This window comes from Canis lupus, chromosome 10, assembly GCF_003254725.2.
Source record: "Canis lupus dingo isolate Sandy chromosome 10, ASM325472v2, whole genome shotgun sequence".
Lineage (NCBI taxonomy): Eukaryota > Metazoa > Chordata > Mammalia > Carnivora > Canidae > Canis > Canis lupus.
In genome coordinates, this window is record NC_064252.1 from 48173628 (window position 1) to 48192099 (window position 18472).

Below are 18472 nucleotides of genomic sequence, written 5' to 3' on the forward strand. Positions count from 1 at the left end.
TATTTAAAACTGTTTCCAAGGTGACAAATTACCGTGCCTCGTATGCAACAGGTTCCTCCGAAGCGGTATCATTACAGATTAACTGTAATGTGCAGGATTAGAATAAAAGCATAAGGGATTAGGTAAAAGGGGGGACGCTCCAGGAAGGACGCCGGAGCGCATCTCGACGAGCGGGCGGTGGGAACCGCGGGGACGCTGGGCGTCCGGGCGCCGGGGCTCGCAGAGCTGGGGCGGCTCGGAGCGGTCCCGGGCGGCGGCGCGGGCAGGGCCGGCACGGCCGGGGGCTGCGGGGCGGGCGACGCTCCCGGGGCGCCGGGCTCCAGGGACGGGGCCCCCGGGCTCGGGCAGGCCCGGGGCCCGGAGGCCGCAGAGGCGGAGGCGCGGGCAGGCCTGCGGGCCGGCGGGGGCCGCGGGGAGAGGCGCGCGCGGCCCCGGTTCCAGCCCCGTGCGCAGCGGCCGGGCTGCGGCGGGCTGACCCGCGTGGCTGACCCCGCCTTCAAGGTCCAGGCCCGCGGGGGCCCCTCCCCGCTCGGCGTCTCGCCCCCCTCGGCCGCCGCGCTCCCGCCGACCCGGGGCGAGGCCCAGGGCGCGCCGGCCGCTGCGGAGCCCAAGACCGGGCCTCGGCCGCCAAGCGAGGTGGTGCGCCCGGGGAGGCCCGGTCCCCGCCGGGGCTCCAGGAGGCCGCAGAGCTCCTTCGCCCCCTCGCTCTGCTTCCTGGGGGGCCGGCCCGGCGAGCTCCGGACCCGGGGGCAGCAGCGGACGCAGCCCCGAAGGCTGCCGGCGCGTCCGGGCGGAGGGCGCGGGGCTGCAGGAGCAAGCAGGGCGCGCGCCCAGGCTGGGGCGGCGGGCTGGGGGCTGGACGGAAGTGGCGGTGCGGCAGGAGAGCCGAACAAAGCCCTCGCGGGAGCCCCGTCACCCCGCGGTGACCCCGGCCCGCCCCGCTGAGCCGCGAGCCCCCGGCCCTAGCCTCGGAGCAGGCCGCCCGCTCGGCCGCCGCACGCCGGGCCTCGGGGCCTCCGGGCCTCCACCGCCGCCCGCGCCGGGCCCTCCTGGAGTCTCGCCCGCCGAGCCCGCGGGCCCCCGAAGGCTCCGAGGACCGCTCGGCCGGCCGGTAGTTGAGCCTCACCCCCGCCCCAAAGCCAAAAGAGCGAGGCTGGGGGCTGAGTCCAGGCCTCGGGCCTCGGGCAGGACGCGGGGGACTCCGGGGCCGCTGGAGCCGCAGCTCGCAGGCAGCCCCGGAGGGCCTGAGCGCGCTCCCAGGTGGGCCACCACATTCGCCGAGGTCCCTGCTTCCAGGAGAAGGGCCCCGGCTGAGGAGGCGGCGGGAGGGGACTGTCGCAAACAGCTGTTCCTCATACATATTTCATTACACAATCAGATAATGCGTCCCACCACCTTCTCAATTATTCACAGATAAACATTTTCAAGACGTTTTGACATCTGTCTTAGTGCCTGCTATTAATTTAGTAATCACTGTAGTTAAAAATGTATGGGATTTTTGCCGTCGGAGCACCTCCTCTCGGGCGCGCGGGCCCAGTGTTGGGCTTCGCCTGGAAGCCTGGGCCCTCCGGGGGTGAAGACGCCTTTGGAGGTGAGACGGCCTCTCTAGCGCATTGACACTGTTAATAGAAGGGATTAAGGGGGTATCTGGTTATTTTATTATTTTATTGTCCAAGGTGATGGTTGCCCCCTCCCCAACCCGCAGACACTGCCCACCCCCCCCCCCTTTCCCGCCCCAGCCTGGGACCGGACAACGACATTCAGCCCTTTGCCCCGGGCAGCGGAAATGGTTAGCTTCTATCTAGGCAGGCCGTTTCTGCTGAGGAAGAGGCAGGCAACTCCACTGGGCTCCTTTAGAGCAAGAGACAGACAGACAGACAGACAGGGACTGGGCGGGGGCAGGGGGGAGACAGAAACTCACACCATTACTAAAAATTGCTTACAACAAAAAACACCCCTAAAAACACAGTGCTCTCCTCTCAAGAGGTCACAAACCTCGGAGGTTTGGCCCTGAGTCCTGTGGCTGCGGCAGAGGTGACCAGGGCATTTAGGAAACATAGAGAAAAAGGAATTCGCTCCAGCCACTGTACATGGGGGCATTTAGGGCTATGAGAAAGCCGAGCTGCTTTTCTGCTTGAGTGATGACTGTTGCAAGGACTTTAGCTACCTACACCCGGTTTTATAAATCACACAAGCAGACTTTGAAGAATCTTGTACAATTAATTGGTAAGCAAGAGCAAACATCTTTAACTCTAAAATGCTGTTGGTTATGTATTATTAGAAAGGCTCTAAAGAAATTACCCAAAGAGGGGAGAAATGCCCCCAAGGTAAAGGAGTCTGCTTCTTTGTGACACAAATCTCAGCTATAGGGAATGGCAGTCACTCGGGGTTTGGGAATGACGGTCTCCTCCTTACTCATTTCTCTCTCTTTTGGCCAGAGTCTCCTCCCGAGATGTGGACTCTTACTAGGGGAATAAGGAAAAACAAACCTGGAAAAAGAAAAAAACATCTTGGGAGAAACTGCCCTTCCAAGGAAGATTGAGTCTAAAATGATTTTCACTCTTTATTGTTTAGAACATCTATAAAGAACAAACTCTTACTACAATTTCCAGGAATTAAGTGTATATTCGGGAGGAAATTAAAAGGACACAGTCTTCTCCAAAGGAAAGAAATTCTTCCCTACTCATGGTCTCAAACCCCTCCATTTCTAGGGCAACCACATTTGTTTAAAAGTGTCCTCCTGCCGTGGTTTCCAGATGGTTCGTCTCTTCTTCAGAAGACAGACCTTCCTCTGCTCCTTGGAGGGCGGTCATCCGACTTGCTGGCCCAGAACGTCCTCTTTTTCTCCTATTTTTTTGTCTAAAAGAATCTTCCCAAACTTACCCTCTGCTTTCAGAGAGAGAGAGAGAGAGTCAGGAAGGGAGGTGAAGTAGAAGGGAGGGCACCATGGCGTCCAGCGTGCCTGCCTCTTCTGCAGGGAAACCATGGTGGCTCCTGTCTGGAAGGTTCGCCCAGACTAGGCAGGCAAACGGAGCTGAAACCAAAAACAAGTATGTGCGCTTGTTTGGGCCTTTCTAGGAGAGAGCTACTCTGGGAATCACTCCCTCTTCTTCAATCCCCACCCTCACTGGGCCCCGACAGGGACTTCGGCTTGGGACCCGGGAAGGAGGGGGTGAGAACTTCCCAATATTTCACAAAGAAAAGTAGTTTAATAAACCAAATAGTTGGATGTTCTTTGGAGTGTTCTCTTGCATACTTATTTAATACAAAGGGGACTGGGCTGGAAGTGAAGGCAGGACGGTGTGGAGCTGAGCCACCATTCTTTTTAAAGACTAAATTTAGCATTAGAAGGGGTTAGGGGCAAAACCAGGGCCCTCCCGCTACTTAAGAGAACCTGATTAGCTCCCAAGGTCTCCATTAGGTATTAGGAATCTCGGGGCACTGAGTGAGCGCACCTATGCGGTCCACCCCATCCTCCTTCAGAATGCAATCTCCTAAACCAATAACAATAATAACAAATAAATCATCCCGGTCCAAATGAACCTTTCCTGAATTGCCCTCTTCTGTGTGTCTCCAGCCGGACTAGGAGGAAGGGAAAAGCGTCAGCTTTGGGGTGGAGGACGTGCTCTTTGTAGTCTCCTGGACTTGACCTGAAACCTTTCACCCAGTCGGCTCAACAAAGTTTTTCCCTCGGGAGCCAGCGTCCCTCTAGCAGGAAGCCCTCAGCTTCGCAGCCTGCATTCTCAATCGACCACTCTCCCGGTGTGTGGCTTCCTGTACATATGCCCCATGCCCCGTGTGGCCGGGGTCACTCTGCGCCGGCACTGTGGCTTTTGTCAGCATCTGGACAACTGGGCCGGGTGCTGGAATGATCCTGTCTGTGGACCCTTCTTTCTTCCTCAAATTGCCCCTAATTCTACCGTGTGTATTCCGGGACAACTGCATGTACTTTCCAGGGTCCGTCAGGTGACTCAACTTCAGCCTGAGTGTGCGACCTGCCGGATCTGCTTAGGGAGGAGGAGGTGTGCAAGTGCAAACTCGGGTTTTGGGTAGGATGCGAAGTCAATACGGCTTCCTAGCCCCGGGGCCCTCTAGGCCTCTCCTACCCGTTCATCTGCCCAACTTCATAACATTCCAGGAGGACGCAGACCCTCCGACGAGTCTGCGCCTCTCTCCCTTCTGGAAGGATCCAAACGGCCTCCGGGACGTGTCTTGGTGGATTTTGTCGGGGCCGAGCCCAGTGAGGGGGAGGGCCGGAGGCGGGGTCGCTAGGTCCCCTCGAGGCTAGCGGTCACACCCCACCTCCAGGCCACCCGACGGCCAAAGGAGTTTGGGGATCTTGGGGAAGGTGCAGGACCCAAGAGTGGAAGTCACGACGCCTTGGGGCGAGCGATCCGCATGTTTGGGGGCGAAGCTCTCCACCGAGGCCTCCGAGAGCAGCCGTATTTGTAACTGGGAACTTGCCTGGGCCCGCCCCCTCGGCCCCTCCTCCCGCCCCCACTTGGGCGCTCGGAGCTCAGCCCGCCGCCCCGCCGCAGCGCGGAGCCCCGCCACCCCCCCCCCCCCCCGCCAAGCACCCTGGGACCCCGCCACCTCTTAGAGCCCTTGGAGTGCCCTAGAGGCCTGGAGCGGGGAGAAGGGTGGCCAAGGTCGTCCTGCGTCAGTCCACAGACATATACCTCTGTCGGGAGCCGCCTTGAGGGCCGGCTCGCCTTCCAGTCTGGGGGCGCGAGAAGCTTGGGCCTGGGGTGTGCGGGGGTGGGGACGGGGGTGTGTGCGTGCTCGCCTGCCGCTGCAAGCGATTCTCAGAGGGATCCTGCGGGGACTTGCGCCTTCCTGGAATCCCGTTGATGTGTTTTCTCATGAGCGTGAGGGAGAAAGATGCGGACTTGAATCTAACTTCAGGTCAGTTTGTTCCTAAAAGGCCATGGTAAATCCGTCAGTCGGTGGGTCTGTGTCTCCTTCACAATCGCATAAAGTGAGGCCACCTCTCCCCCACCTTTCATGGAACCTCCCAGGCCCGGCCAAAGGTCTAAGGCCTGGGGACTCTGAGGCCTGGCGAGGTGAGGTCCTGAATGTGTGCCTCGTGTTTTGATCCTAAGGCCCAGGAATGCCCAGGTGCCTACTCAGGGTGAAGCTATAAAACCTACGTGGGAAAGGGGGACTCAGAAAGCTACCCCCACACACCCAGTGCAGGTTGAAGTTCCAATCCCGCGCGCGGAACCTGCAGACCTGGCATCTCACTGCCGACCCAGTCCCCAGCCGGGGATCCAGACTGGTGGTGGCGAGCGAAGGAGGGATGGAGGAGTTAGGTTGATCCAGATGGAGGTGGAGATGGCAGGAGGGGAAAAAAGACGGAAAGACTGGGTGGGGATGTGGGATGGGGATGTGGGGTGGGGATGGAGTTGGGGCAGACTCAGATAGCGCCGGCTTTTCGCCCTGCTCTGGGGAGGTGCGTCGGTCTGCGCCGTTACCACCCCCCCAACCCTGGAAAATAAAGCTAATGATGTAGTAATTTAGGAGGGGTGAGGGGCTGGGCGAAAGGAGGGAGGGAGGATGGGGAACGCGCGCCCCAAGAGCGAAGGCAAACAGCTGTGGAGGCGCTGCCCAGGGCTCAGGCTTCCCAACAGGTTAGCTAGACGGGGATCCACCCGGCATTTCGCAGGAAAGGGGGGGGGGAGACTGAGCGACAGGGGGAGAGAGCCTCAGAAGAGGACAGAGGGAGGGAGGGAGAGAGAGAGAGGAGCGAGAGCGCGCGCCGCGCGGTTTAAAAGGAGACACTTACACTTCCTAATGAATATTTATCCGCCGCTGCTTCCTGCTCCCGGCTTCCCTTACCTTTCCGCAGGTAAGATCCTCCCTGAGCCCCATTCCTGGGGGCCCTCCCAGCTCCCCCAGTCATTCCCGGGGCACCGGTGGCCGGGCGGAAGGGCTCTTGACAGCCGGGGAGTGGGGGGGGCGGGGGGAGTAGGAGGGCGGCTCCGCTCGCGGCTCGGCTCGGGAGCTGAGGCTCGCGACCCCGTACTTGCAAGGACCGCGTGCGTGGGCAACCTGTGTGGAGTGGGTGTGAGTGCGTGTGTAAGAGTGGGTGACACAGGAGGATGTGCGCCCGCGAGAGCGCGCGCCTGTTTCCCGCGCGCTCCGAGGACGTTTTCGACTTTTCACTCGGACGCCCGGGATTTCTTGCCTTTGCCTTTCTCGGCTTCCCCCTCCTCCCTCTGCTCGCCCCCTCCAACTCCCCCGCCCGGGGCTGCCCCGAAGCTCTTCTTCGGGCTATTGTACAACTGGCGCGGGCTCCCCCGGGCCGGGCAGGATCCAGGTCTCCCATAAAAGAGGGTGTATAGTTGGGTTTCTGCAGTAACCCCACACACAAAGGCCGCCGGGCCACGGGGTCCCCCGCCCCCTTCCTGTTGGCTCTGCTCTTGAGATGCTGCGGCGCGTCCTCCCCTACCCAGACTCTCCCATCCCCCCGCCCCCTGCCACACACACGCACACCTTGGGGTATCGCGGCCCACAAAGGACCTAAGGGTGGTTGGGACCTAGGGGTACTGGGTGGAGCTTCACGGGCCGCCAGTCAGCTGTCCTGGGCTGGAACTGGGAGCCTGAGGACCCCCAGGGGGAGGGCGCCTCTCACCACCACCACCACCACCATCATCACCACCACCACCTTCCTCACCTTCACCTGAGTAAGGAGCACAAGGGAATTCGGGGAGGCCACGGGGGAACCTTGTAGGGCAAAAGGAAGGAAGCCGGGGAGGAGCTGATGCTATAACCAGAATTTTTAAATGGACTTACCCGGCCACCTGTTGGGAATTCATTTGGGGTCAGTCGGCTCCAGAGCTGCTCCAAGTGGACACACAAAATCAAAAGCCGAAGTTGGAAAAAGGAAATTCTTTCTCTGGCAGTCCCCTGGCGCGGCCAGTCTGGCTAGCAGCTCTACGCTCCGGTCGGCCAGGCGGCTGTAGAGCCAAAAGCAGCTTTGCCAGGTCTCCCGCCACCCCAGCTCCCCCTCATCCCACGGCTCCGAGGCCGGGGCTCTGAGCCCGCGGACTCGGCGCTCAGGGCCCAGCGAAGGCAGTTCGGCTTAAGCCGGGACAAGCTTTCTAAGCCCTGCTCAGAAGTCAAGAGCAGCAGCGCCGCCGCCTTGGCGCGGCCTTTCATGACGCGGTCGCTCCTTATTCTTGTGCCTCGGCCTCTCTGGTCGCCCCCGGACAAAGCCACCGGAGCCCGACCGCTCCCTTCCCGCTAAATCCGCTTCGGGGTCAATGCGCTACCAGCACCGGGCCGCGCGCTTCTCCTGCCAGCCGTGTGGCTCTTAAAGAGCCGCACCCCCCCCCCCCCTCCGTCCTGCGCGCTCCCCCGACCCCCGCCTCCCCGCCCCTCTGCTCTGGATCTAGCCTTAGGTCCCTGCTGCCCCGACCGATGCCTGCGGACTCCTAGCCCCCTCCCTTCACCTCCTCCCCTGAGCAGTTGGTGGGCCTGGCCTTAGGGCCATAGGGCTGAGTTTTACCCCCCGCTTCAGGTCCCGTTTCTCTCCAGCATCGTTCCTTCCTCGCTTGTCGGCTCCTACCTTTGCCCTTTGGATGGATCAAGGCCCAGGCACCGTCTTGCCGGGGTAGAGATGATCCCTAAAGATCCTCAGTTTGGGCTTGAATTAGGGGGTCCTGGGATGGGAAATGGGGTGGGGCAAGCCGATTGAGCTGGGGGAAAGGGAAGAGGAGCAGACCAGAGGGACTTTGAAGGCTCTGCTATCCCAGGGCCTTGCTGGCTTTTTGGCAGAGGGTGAGGGCTGGCTGGGTGCCACTCATTCCTAGAGGTGGCCACCCTGGAATGGGGTCCTGAGGCTAGGCACCTGGCCAGCCTGCTGTATATCTGAGGGACTGTGGGGGGTACCTCCAGAAGGCCCAGAGCATGGATCTGAGAGAAGCTTGTTTCCTAAACACAGTGCATTAATCTCTCCCCCCCCAAAAGTGATGCTTAAAAACCCAAAAACTGGGTGTGCAAGGAGGGACCTTGAGTGACAACTGTCCAAGGGAAATGAGCATTGGAGGAGAGATGGAGCAGAGAGAGTCTACTCCTTTTCCAGAGAACTGAAACACAACTTTTAATAGGGCTCCTTAGATTTGCTGGCCAACCGTGTCACTTGCCCCACTGAGAAAAGGAGAAGTAGATGGTGGCTTTGGTGCCCCTACCTTAAAGAGTTCTCCCTCTCTCCCTCGCCCTCAGGTCTGTTTTAGTACCATCTTGCCCTAGCAGCCAGTTGGTCCTGAAAAGGGTGGCCCTGCCTAAAATGCTTTCTATAAGCTTCCCAAGGACTGGAAGCAGGATTAAAGAGAGACCACAGAAGGCTTGGTGTTCTGGGGCAGGGGAAGTGGGACAAGGTAGGCTGTTGTGCCATTGCCTTTCCTAGTAGTGCCAACTGCATTTGACTGTTTGGGATCCGGGTTGGAGGGACAACAATGTCTGAGGAGTTGAGTGTACCCACTCCTTCTCAAATTCAAGCCCTAGCATACCAGTTCTGGCTCTCCCAAGGGGATCTCTGCAAAGGATTTGATGGTCTCCTAGGCAGTGGAGCCCAAAGAAACTTGGGAAGGGAGGGAGATTGAAAATTGACCTTCCCCCAGACATCTGCCCTCTGCCACCCCAGCATTGGTCCGAATGCACCTGGAGTAAACGATTGGAAATTGGCCCTCTTGAGAGGTTGCCAGTGCACTCCCTGGACTAGACCTGAGGCCACAGCCCTCCTCCCCAGCCCCTATCACTCACAACCCCCAAGCCTCCCACCTCTCACTCTTGGGGCTGGGTCACCACAGCCAGCTGGGAACGGTTTGTGCCCACTCTCCTGGGCCTGGCAGTGGGAGGTATGGTGGGCCAAGACAGAGCCAACTTCTCTTGTTTGAGGATGTGGGGGGTGGAGGGGCCTTGCGCGGGTGGTGGGGCTCATTAGGCAGAGTGGGGTGCCGAGAGGTGCGCAGCGCCGGCCCCGGAGGCCGCCTTTGAGCCGTCGGGGCAGCTTCATTAAGCGGCGCTAACAAGGCATACAAATGCCTTGCCCAGCAGCTTTCTTGCAATGCCGGGGCCTTAGCAGGGCGCCAAGCTAATGAGGGTCACTCAAAGGGGCTGATCAAATATTCAAATTTCCCCGCACGCCAGGAACTTTTATGTGCGGAGAAAGTTGAGGCAACTGAGCTGTGTTTACTGTCCGGGGCGACAATTGCTCGGAGCGCGGGTCCCCGGAGGCTAAGGCGGGGGGCGGGGGCGCAGGGAGGGAGCAGTTGTTGTTGTTGTTGTTGTTTTTCATTCAAAGGAAAGTAATCGGGGTCCTTGAAGGGCTTCGCGGCCTCCCCGCCTACGTGCTGCACTCCCCTGCGCCCTCCTCGGCCGCCCGCGCCAAGCGCCTCGGATTGTAGCTTGCGGGGAGGCCCAAACCGCGGGCTGCCGGGCCAGCCCCCGCCCCCCGAAGTCCTGGGGGCCCCCCAGGACAAACTGGCCTCACGGAGCCGAGCAAGGCCGAGTGGGTGCAGCTGCTCCAACCGGGAGGCTTGCGGACCTCTTGGCTTTCCGGGTAACGGCAAGCAAGGACTGAGTCTCTCAGGCACCTCTCCGGGTGGAGTTGAGACTGCTGGGGTTGGGGCTGATTTTGTAAATCAACGCCCAGTAGGTCCTCGTAGGAGAAACACACTCTCCAGCTCAAGCGCCCTTTCTCCCCGCACCACCTGTACGCAGTCTTGCCAGTTAGTTGCCTGGCCCAGGATTAAAGCAGACGCGGTGGTGGCAATTTTGTGACCTCGGACTGTACGGGCTCCAAACCCCAGATCCGGAAGTCGGAGCGGCCAGGGGGGCCCCGCGGGCTGACCCGTTCCTCCCAAACTCCTCCACTCTCTGAGAGATCCAGGGTGCTGGCGCCCCCCCGCGCGCCACCCCTCCAGACGTCCCCCAGCTCAGCTCAGCCCTCTTCCCTCGCGCTACCCAGTGCTTCGGGCCCCCAGAGCGGCGGGCAAGGCGCCTGGGCCCCGGAGCCCGAGGTCCTTCTGCTCCGACGCCCCTCCCCAGCGCCCAGGGCCTGGGAATTGGGGAGGGGAAGCTCTGGGGCTCCGGAGCCCCCTCCCCCACTCGGCCCGCGCTCCTTGACCGGGACCCACGGAGCCTGCGCTCCCGGCTCCACCCGGAGCCAGTCCGGCCATCCGCACCCACCGAAGGCCGGCCGCCCCGCCTCCCCCTCCCGGCTCTCGGGACGCTCCACTTACGCGCTCCCGGCGGCGGGCGTCGTGCTTCGGGCCCGGAGCGGAGCGGAGAGGCGCCGGCGGCCGCGGGGCAGCGCGGCGGGCTCCATGGGCGGCGCGGGGCTCGGTTGCGCGGGGCGTCTCTGACAGCCCGGGGCTGGCCGCCCGCCCCGCCGCTCCCGGCCCCGTCCCAGCGCACAACGCTGCGCGCCCCGCAGCCGCCCTCGGCCCGGCTTTGCACGCCCGAGTCGCCGGCGGGGTGCGGCGGGGTGCGGCGCGTCGGCAGGCGCCCCGGCCGGGGCTGGGGCCGGGGGTGTCGCCGAGCGGAGGCTCAGCCCCACCGGCCTCACTTCTCCCCGCGCGGCGACGGTTTTCAATTTCAGCACTTTCGGCGGAGCCCGCGGCACCTGCCCAGCCTCCCTCCGGGGTTGGCCCGGCGGCGAGCGGCGGGGAGAGGCCGGGTCGCCCCCACCCGGAGGCGGGGGTTGTGGGGACGGGGAGGGGACTGGCTGGGTTCACCCGCCCGCCCGGCGCCTGGGTCCTCGGCTCCAGGGGATGCAGTTTCGGGGGTCACGAGCTGCTTTCAAAAAGTTGAACACAATATTCGGAAACCCACCCGTAGGAATTCTACCCCCATACGCGGCACAATACCCACTCCCTCCCCTTTTTCATTCCTTCCTCCCCCGCTTCCTCCTCCTGCCCCTTCCCCCTCCCACCCCTCAGCCTATAATCCTTCCCCTGCGAGAGAAAGGGATCGGGAAGAAAAGATGAAGCGTCTGTTTTTGTGTCCCAACCTTAGGGCTCTTTCTGGGCCGGCTGTGCACGACCGCCCAGAGCTTCGAAGCTGAACGGAAAAGGACTCACGGTTGGGAGCAAGATACTTGGAGGGGAGAGATCACCCGAAGTGGGCCTTGGCGGGTCTTCCCTTTGAGCGAATATTTCCCTGCCTCCGTCACTGGGTTTAGGACCGGGGACCCTCGGCTTCCAGGGGTGACGCTGGGATGGGGGGCCCATGAGGCCCCCTGGCCCAGCCCAGAGCCTCTCTGCCAGAGTGGAGCATCCATCACAGCTTGCACTTCTCTGCCCAGGAGGCCTGGCTCTGCGGGAGTCAAGGCCTAAGCAGGGCCCGAGCTCGGGGTTTAGGGGTGGGACACTCACAGCCCCAGTCACGTTAGGTTTCCCATTTAAATTCTCTCAATCTCTTTCTCTCCTCCCTCATTGAGATCTCCAAAGTGGTGTGGACTCGGTGCCTCGCCCCCAGATCTGCATCGGAATGTAGAAAAGATCTTTTTTTTTTTTTTTTAAAAAAGAGTTTTGAATTCCTCAATGATTTTTCTTCTGGAAAGGCAGCTTAGGATAATTATTTCAGCTTTATTGAGGGCAGATTAGTTGAAGTCTGGACGCTGCGTTTCAATACGCGTTGTACACGGGCCGACAATGTGGGCATTGTTGGCTACTGTATGTGAACTCATTCAAAATATACACTTTTTAACACCAAACCGAGTCCTGTCTAAATATACACAGTGCTCAGGGGAAAGACGTCTCTGACCCCGACAAATCTGCGTAAATCACACTTCCATAGTTACAGAAGCCTCACAAAGGGAGGCCCCGCTAAAGATGCTGATTACATCTTCTTAAAAGCAACATACCTTAGAATAAATACCCATACCGGCCCTGGGTGGGGGGAGAGTAAGGGGGGGGGAGGGTTGCAGTGGCCAGAGGGAGGGAGGGAGGACTCTCTCTCTATTCTACGGGCCTTTGGCGGTCTGTTTTAGGCTTGTCACATTACTTTGCCTAGATAAATTAGTTTTATTATTTTTTTCTTTACAATATGAGCAAACACGTAATGTTCAGGCCTATCTGCTTCTTTGGAGAAGCCTCCATAAGTTTGAGTGTCCTTCTGGGGCTGGTAGGCAGATCCAGAGCTCTTTGGAGGAGTAGAAGTAGCGAACATGTCAGGGGGCTCCAAAGGGTTCCAGACTTGTCAGCTCCCAGGGGACACAGCTGAAGCCTAGGGGGGAAATAAAGAGGTGGCTTGCTTTTCAAGGTGAAAACAAGAAGTGTACTGTTATTTTAAAATACAGGGCAATAGTAGAAATCAAGACTTCTTGACCGGGGCAGAGTAAAGAGAAGCGGGTAGAAGCCAGTGCAGATGAAAGTGGGATAAATGTGGACAACGATTGAGGCCGAGAGAGACCAGAGCGGCTTCTGACACCCTGGGTCCTGGCCTCTCGCTCTCAGGCGTTAGCTACCCCTCGAAATTCGGGATCCCGGGAGCAGCAGACAGGGTCAGTGTGTGGTGGGCCCCATGATCTCATCTCTTCTTTCTTCCTCGCCACTATTAGTGCTCACATAGGCAGAAAGAGGCGGCCCGACGTGCACACCATGTGCAAACGGTGCCTGCTTGGCCGGCCCTCGGCCCTCGGCGTCTTCTTGAGGGCTGGCCTTCGGCCTTCATGCGGCGTGGGGAGCCTCTTACATCCCAACAAAATCCCCCCTTTAATTGCTCATCCCATTCAACAACTCTAGGTCCATGGCCTTTTGAATTTCTGGATCAACTTCTTTGGGGAAGAGGGAAAAAGGGAGCTCAGAGACATGGGGAGGGGAGAGAGAGAGAGAGCGAGAGCGAGAGAACGAGCGAGGGAGAGAGAGAGAGATAGATAAAGAGGGGGAAGTGGCGAGATTAAGAGTTGCAAAGATTAAAAAAAAAATCTCTTTCTCCCCCTTCTCCCTCTTTCCCTCCTCTCCCCCTCCCCCCTACTCTGGCTAAGTGGTAAAACCGTCCTTACGTTCTCGGTATTGATTGGCAGGGCTGACAGTGATTGGCAGCGGTTGCCGTGGCAACGCCACAACGACACGCCGCAGACCAATAGAAAAGCGAAACAAAATGTTTCAATGCTGCACTCACTGTGGATTTAGGGGAGATATTATGAGGCTGTTGTCATTAGGGCGATTGCTGTGGAATCGCTGAATCTTGACTCGGCGGTGGTTGGCTCTCGCTCTCCTCTTTCTCTCCCTCTCCCTCTCCCTCTCTCTGTCTCGGGTTCTCTCTCTGCGCGCGCGCACCGGGCCGCTCTCCTTCCTCCCTCTCTATGTGGCTGCGCGGGTGTGTGTGTGTGTGGATGTGTGTGGGGTGTGGGTGTCCCTTACGCCCTTCCTCCTCCCCCTCCTCCTCCTCCCGCTCCCCCCTCCTTTCCTTCTCCTCCTCCCCCCTCTCCTCTCCCTCCTCCTGGTCCTCATCGCCCCTCTCCTCCTCTTCCTCCCCTCTCTCTTCCTCTCCCTGAATTTTCTCCTCTCCTCTCAGGTCAGTCCATGGTATTCCGCTCCCCCCTAGACCTCTATTCCTCCCACTTCTTGTTGCCAAACTTCGCCGATCCTCATCACCGCTCCCTACTTCTGGCGAGTAGCGGCGGCGGGAACGGTGCGGGCGGCGGCGGCGGCGGCGGCGCGGGCGGCGGCGGCGGCGGGAACTGTGCGGGAGGCGGCGGTGCTGGCGGAGCAGGCGGCGGCGGCGGCGGCGGCGGCGGCTCCAGGGCCCCCCCGGAAGAGTTGTCCATGTTCCAGCTGCCCACCCTCAACTTCTCGCCGGAGCAGGTGGCCAGCGTCTGCGAGACGCTGGAGGAGACGGGCGACATCGAGCGGCTGGGCCGCTTCCTCTGGTCGCTGCCCGTGGCCCCCGGGGCGTGCGAGGCCATCAACAAGCACGAGTCGATCCTGCGCGCGCGCGCCGTGGTCGCCTTCCACACGGGCAACTTCCGCGACCTCTACCACATTCTGGAGAACCACAAGTTCACCAAGGAGTCCCACGGCAAGCTGCAGGCCATGTGGCTCGAGGCGCACTACCAGGAGGCCGAGAAGCTGCGCGGCCGCCCGCTCGGCCCGGTGGACAAGTACCGCGTGCGCAAGAAGTTCCCGCTGCCGCGCACCATCTGGGACGGCGAGCAGAAGACGCATTGCTTCAAGGAGCGGACTCGGAGCCTGCTGCGGGAGTGGTACCTGCAGGACCCCTACCCCAACCCCAGCAAGAAACGCGAACTGGCGCAGGCCACCGGCCTCACCCCCACACAAGTAGGCAACTGGTTTAAGAACCGGAGGCAGCGCGACCGCGCCGCGGCGGCCAAGAACAGGTCAGTGGCGGGCCCGCGGCCTGGCTACCGTCTCGGGGGGCCGCGGAGCGGGGGGAGCGGGGCTGAAACCGGGGCGGAGGGGGCGGGGGGCCGGGGGCCGCCGGGCGCGCGAGCAGCCGCGACCCCCTGGCCAGTTGGAGAAAGTTTCCGCTGGCCCAGACGCGCAGAAGAGGGCCGGGCGGCGGGCTTATGGACTACTTTGTCGGAGAGGGGCTTTCGGCAGGGTGGAGAGTGTGGGGGTGTGAGGTCCCGAGCGCCCGTCCACAGGCCCCCCGGTCCCAGCCCCGGGAGCCTTGGCCCCGCGCTGCACCCGTGCCACCTCCGCAGCCCGTGCCCGGCTCCGCACTCCCCTGCAGCCTGCAGACAGGGAAGGGAGGAAAGCCGTCCTTGCCAACCGGTTCTTATTATCATGCATTGCAAAAACCCGGAGAGGAATCCACGAAGTCACGGAAAGGAAACTGAACAGTGGGGTCTCTGCCACAAAGGGAAAAAAAGAAAGGTCGCTGGCCACCGTGGAGCAGGCCTCTTTCCCTCAGTTTTGCCAATTGCCTGAGTGGGAGCAGGAAAACCAGGCGGGGAAGTAGAGAGGCCTTGTGTGTGTGTGTGTGTGTGTGTGTGTACAAGAGCACACAGGTGCTAGCCCTCCTGCCCCAGTCAAGGAGCATCCCCTTGGTCCACTAACTTGGGAAGCCAGGAGGAGCAGGAGCAAACCCACTGCCAGCAAGTTGGCCACAAAATCATAAAGTTGTCTGGGCTTCACCAGTCAGCGCACTTGGGCCTGGGGGAAGGTAAGGAGAAAAAGAGCTAAGAGGGAAAGAGGAGGAGGAAGGGGCGAAGAATGGGAGGGAAGGGGGAAGGAAGTGGGGTAGAAGCCCTGGTGAGAAGCCCGCGCCCCTACCTAGCCTGCGCAGGCGCTGGGCCTGGTGTACGGCAGGGAGCAGGGCCCCAGCTGCTGACAGCTGCCAGGGGCTGGAGGCCAGGGCTGAGTTCCTGGAGTGAGTGAGTGTGTTTGCGTTCAGGTGGCCCAGGCCTGAGCCCTAGGCCCTCTCACCCATGCCCGCCGAGCCAGTTTTTCGTCTGAGAGGGGGAGTGCCCAGGACCAGGGCAAGGCCTCCTTGTGGGAACTCAGAGACTAGGCTCCGGCAGCAGCTGCCTGGTGCGGGGAAAGGGGAAGACGGAGACTGCTCTGCACACCCCCCTCCTGCCGCCTTCTCTCTCCTTTCTCTCTTGCACCTCTTCCCCACTTTTTCCGCTTCCGGCTTCTCCGTTCTCTCTAGCCCTGCTCCTGCGCTCAGCACAGGGAGCCAGAGAGCAAAGCCAGCGGGTCCTACTGGGGAGAGGCTGCGGGTGAGCAACCCACAGCTCTGGGTGTGTTGGGGGAGCTGGGGCGGGAGCCACTGTGGCCACCCGCCGCTGGGCCACCCGGTTCAGTCTGAAGAGTCCCCGGGGCGGGGGAGCAAGAAGCACCCTGTCCCTCTCGGACTTGGGCATCTTGGGGCTCCGAGTCCTGCGCTGTGCTCCCGGGGCCTCCCCAGGAGGCCGGCCTCGGGTCCTACCTCTCCTCGGAGGCCGGCTGCGAACTGGGAAGCCTTGGGGAGCCCCGAAGAGCCCCGGGAAGGAGAGAAGAGAGCCCAGACCCGCGCTGGGGGGGGGGCTTTGCGGCGTTCAACGAGTGGTGGGGTGCTTGGAGGCAGGGGAAGGGGGCGAGAAATGAGCGCAGGGAGCCGAGTCGGGGTGGTGGCGGAGGGCGCGCGGCTGGGGAGGCTGGGAGGCTGGGGAGCCCGGCGGCCGCGGGCGCGGGGAGGCGGCTTGACGAGCCCGGTGGCGGAGCCGCCGTGTCAGGGCTGGTGCGGCTCTCTGTCTCCCGCAGGCTCCAACACCAGGCCATCGGACCGAGCGGCATGCGTTCGCTGGCCGAGCCCGGCTGCCCCACGCACGGCTCGGCAGAGTCGCCGTCCACGGCGGCCAGCCCCACCACCAGCGTGTCCAGCCTGACGGAGCGCGCGGACACCGGCACCTCCATCCTCTCGGTAACCTCCAGCGACTCGGAATGTGATGTATGATAGCCAAGGCCGCCCTCCTCCCCCTCCCCCTCCTTCCCCTCCTCCTCCTCCTCCTCCTCCTCCTCCTCGCCCTCCTCCTCTTCCTCTTCTTCCTCCTCCATACCCAGAACAAACCGAAATCAGGATACACAATCATACACACACACACACACACACAAGTACACACACACACACACACACTTCCACCCCAGCCAAAAATATATAAAAAACCAAGAAAAATAACAAATTAAACGCAAACTATCAACAACCCCAACCACCATCTACCACCACGGCCACCCCAAAGGACCGCGACGCCAACAGACAGTTACAAACGCTGATGTTGCGGGCAGAAAACATAAAAGAGGTGACAATTGTATACTTTCTAGGACAAGCACGGCTTCTCCTTTCGGTTCCCACGGACCCGGCACCCCACCTGCATGACGATTTATTTGTATCTGGGAAAATATTCTCTCTAGTTTAAAACGATTTAAAAAAGAGTCGACTATACAAAAACCGACCACCACCACGACGACAAGACGACAAAAGCAAAACAGACAAAAAGAGAAAAAAAAATAAAACCGCCATCTCCGTTCAGAAGTTGTTAAAAAAAAAAAAAAAAAGAACTCCTCGAGAGGGAAATAGCAAATGTTTCTCGCCTTTTGTTGCTCGCTCTCTCTTTTTTCCTCTCTCGCTCTCTTTCTTTCTCTGTTTTTAAGTCCAAGTATTGGTCAAACAAGATGCAATCTTCTGTTTTTTGTTCAGCAGACAATCATTTTCTTCGTAAGCACCTTTTTCTCTCCACTCTGTCACTGCCTGTGTGGGTACTGGTTATAAATGTGGAAAAAGAATAGTTATGACTGTAACAGATTTTTATTTTTATTTCAAAATTTTATATGAATTATGTATATCTTAATGATCGGTCATTTTCCCAGTTTGTAATATATGTGTAGAAATTGCCTGTATATGATATTGCTTTTTCTCCTCTTCCTTTTTCATTCTCTTCCCCCCCACCCCCTGCCTCCCTCCCCGCTCACCTGTCTCTTTCCTTTTTGGGGTTCCCCTCCCACTCGGTGTTCCTGGCGTCGACTTGGCAGTCAAGGCGTGGCGTGGCGGGCTGGGTTAGGACGAGGGACCCCGTCGCTAGCGGAAGCGGAGAGTGAGTCCGTAGTATTCTTATGCAAAAGCTATTTCAAGTATTTCTTAGCTGCTTTGGAGATATCTCTCACTCCCCGTAGGGCGCTTTTACTGTTATCTTAACTGCGTGTTTATCTATATGTAAAAACTTTCTAAAGCAAATACAGTATTCTCCATTTTCTTATCACTCCCCGAGACTGGTATTTTTGTTCGAGCAGCGCCCGGCCTTCACTTCCACTCCGACTCCCTGCGCCACTCGAGCTGGGGCAGCATTTTAAGGCTGGGTAGGAGCTTTTCCTTGGAGATGGTGGGGGTGTGGGTGGCGGGGGAGAGATGGGAACAGGCCCTCCGGAGGAGAACCGGAGCCAAATCTGGAACGAAAGGCTCCGAGGGCGCAGAGGGGAGGGGGGCTCCCGCCGGTTTCTTCAGAAGGAGATGCCAGGCCGAGATCCGCATGAATTCTAGCCTGCTGCGGCCCTGTGGGTCTTTGGGGGGGTGTGTTTGGCATCTTCTGGTTGTTGTTGTTGGATTTTGTGTGTGTGTGTTTTTAAGGGTAAACACACAAGGTCATCAAACCAACAATCCACCTATCCAGAGCAGAGTTGACAGGTTTTGTCTTCTTTTTGCCCAAGTGGAGTTGGGGGCAACCATAGTGGCCAGGGTAGGGAGGGTAGAGAGAGCGAAGAAAGAGGTAGTGCAAGGAGTTTAGGGCCTACAGCTGGGGCGGGCTTTCTCCTCACCACTCCTGCTTTGGGTCTGTGTGACTGTATTACTTGCCTTACGGATCTTGATCCTTGAGGATCAAAAATCCTTGAAATTTCTTCCCGTCTTTTGGGGATCAACTGGAGTCTCTTCCAGCTCCTAAGACATTTTCAGGGCTGATTTACACTTTAAAATGAAAACCAAAAAAAAAAACAACAAAAAAAACACCACAGCCTTTGGCTAA

At 59.7% G+C, this 18472-nt stretch overlaps 1 protein-coding gene across 1 annotated transcript; it reads left to right on the forward strand.

The window, feature by feature from the left end:
* The first annotated feature begins 5590 nt into the window (after positions 1-5590).
* On the forward strand, positions 5591-17713 carry SIX3 (SIX homeobox 3). The gene is made up of 3 exons (XM_025465597.3): positions 5591-5848; positions 13528-14350; positions 16221-17713. The coding sequence occupies exons 1-3, from the start codon at positions 5794-5796 to the stop codon at positions 16411-16413; spliced, it is 1071 nt and encodes a 356-aa protein (XP_025321382.1). The 5' UTR covers positions 5591-5793; the 3' UTR covers positions 16414-17713.
* Positions 17714-18472: the final 759 nt, after the last annotated feature.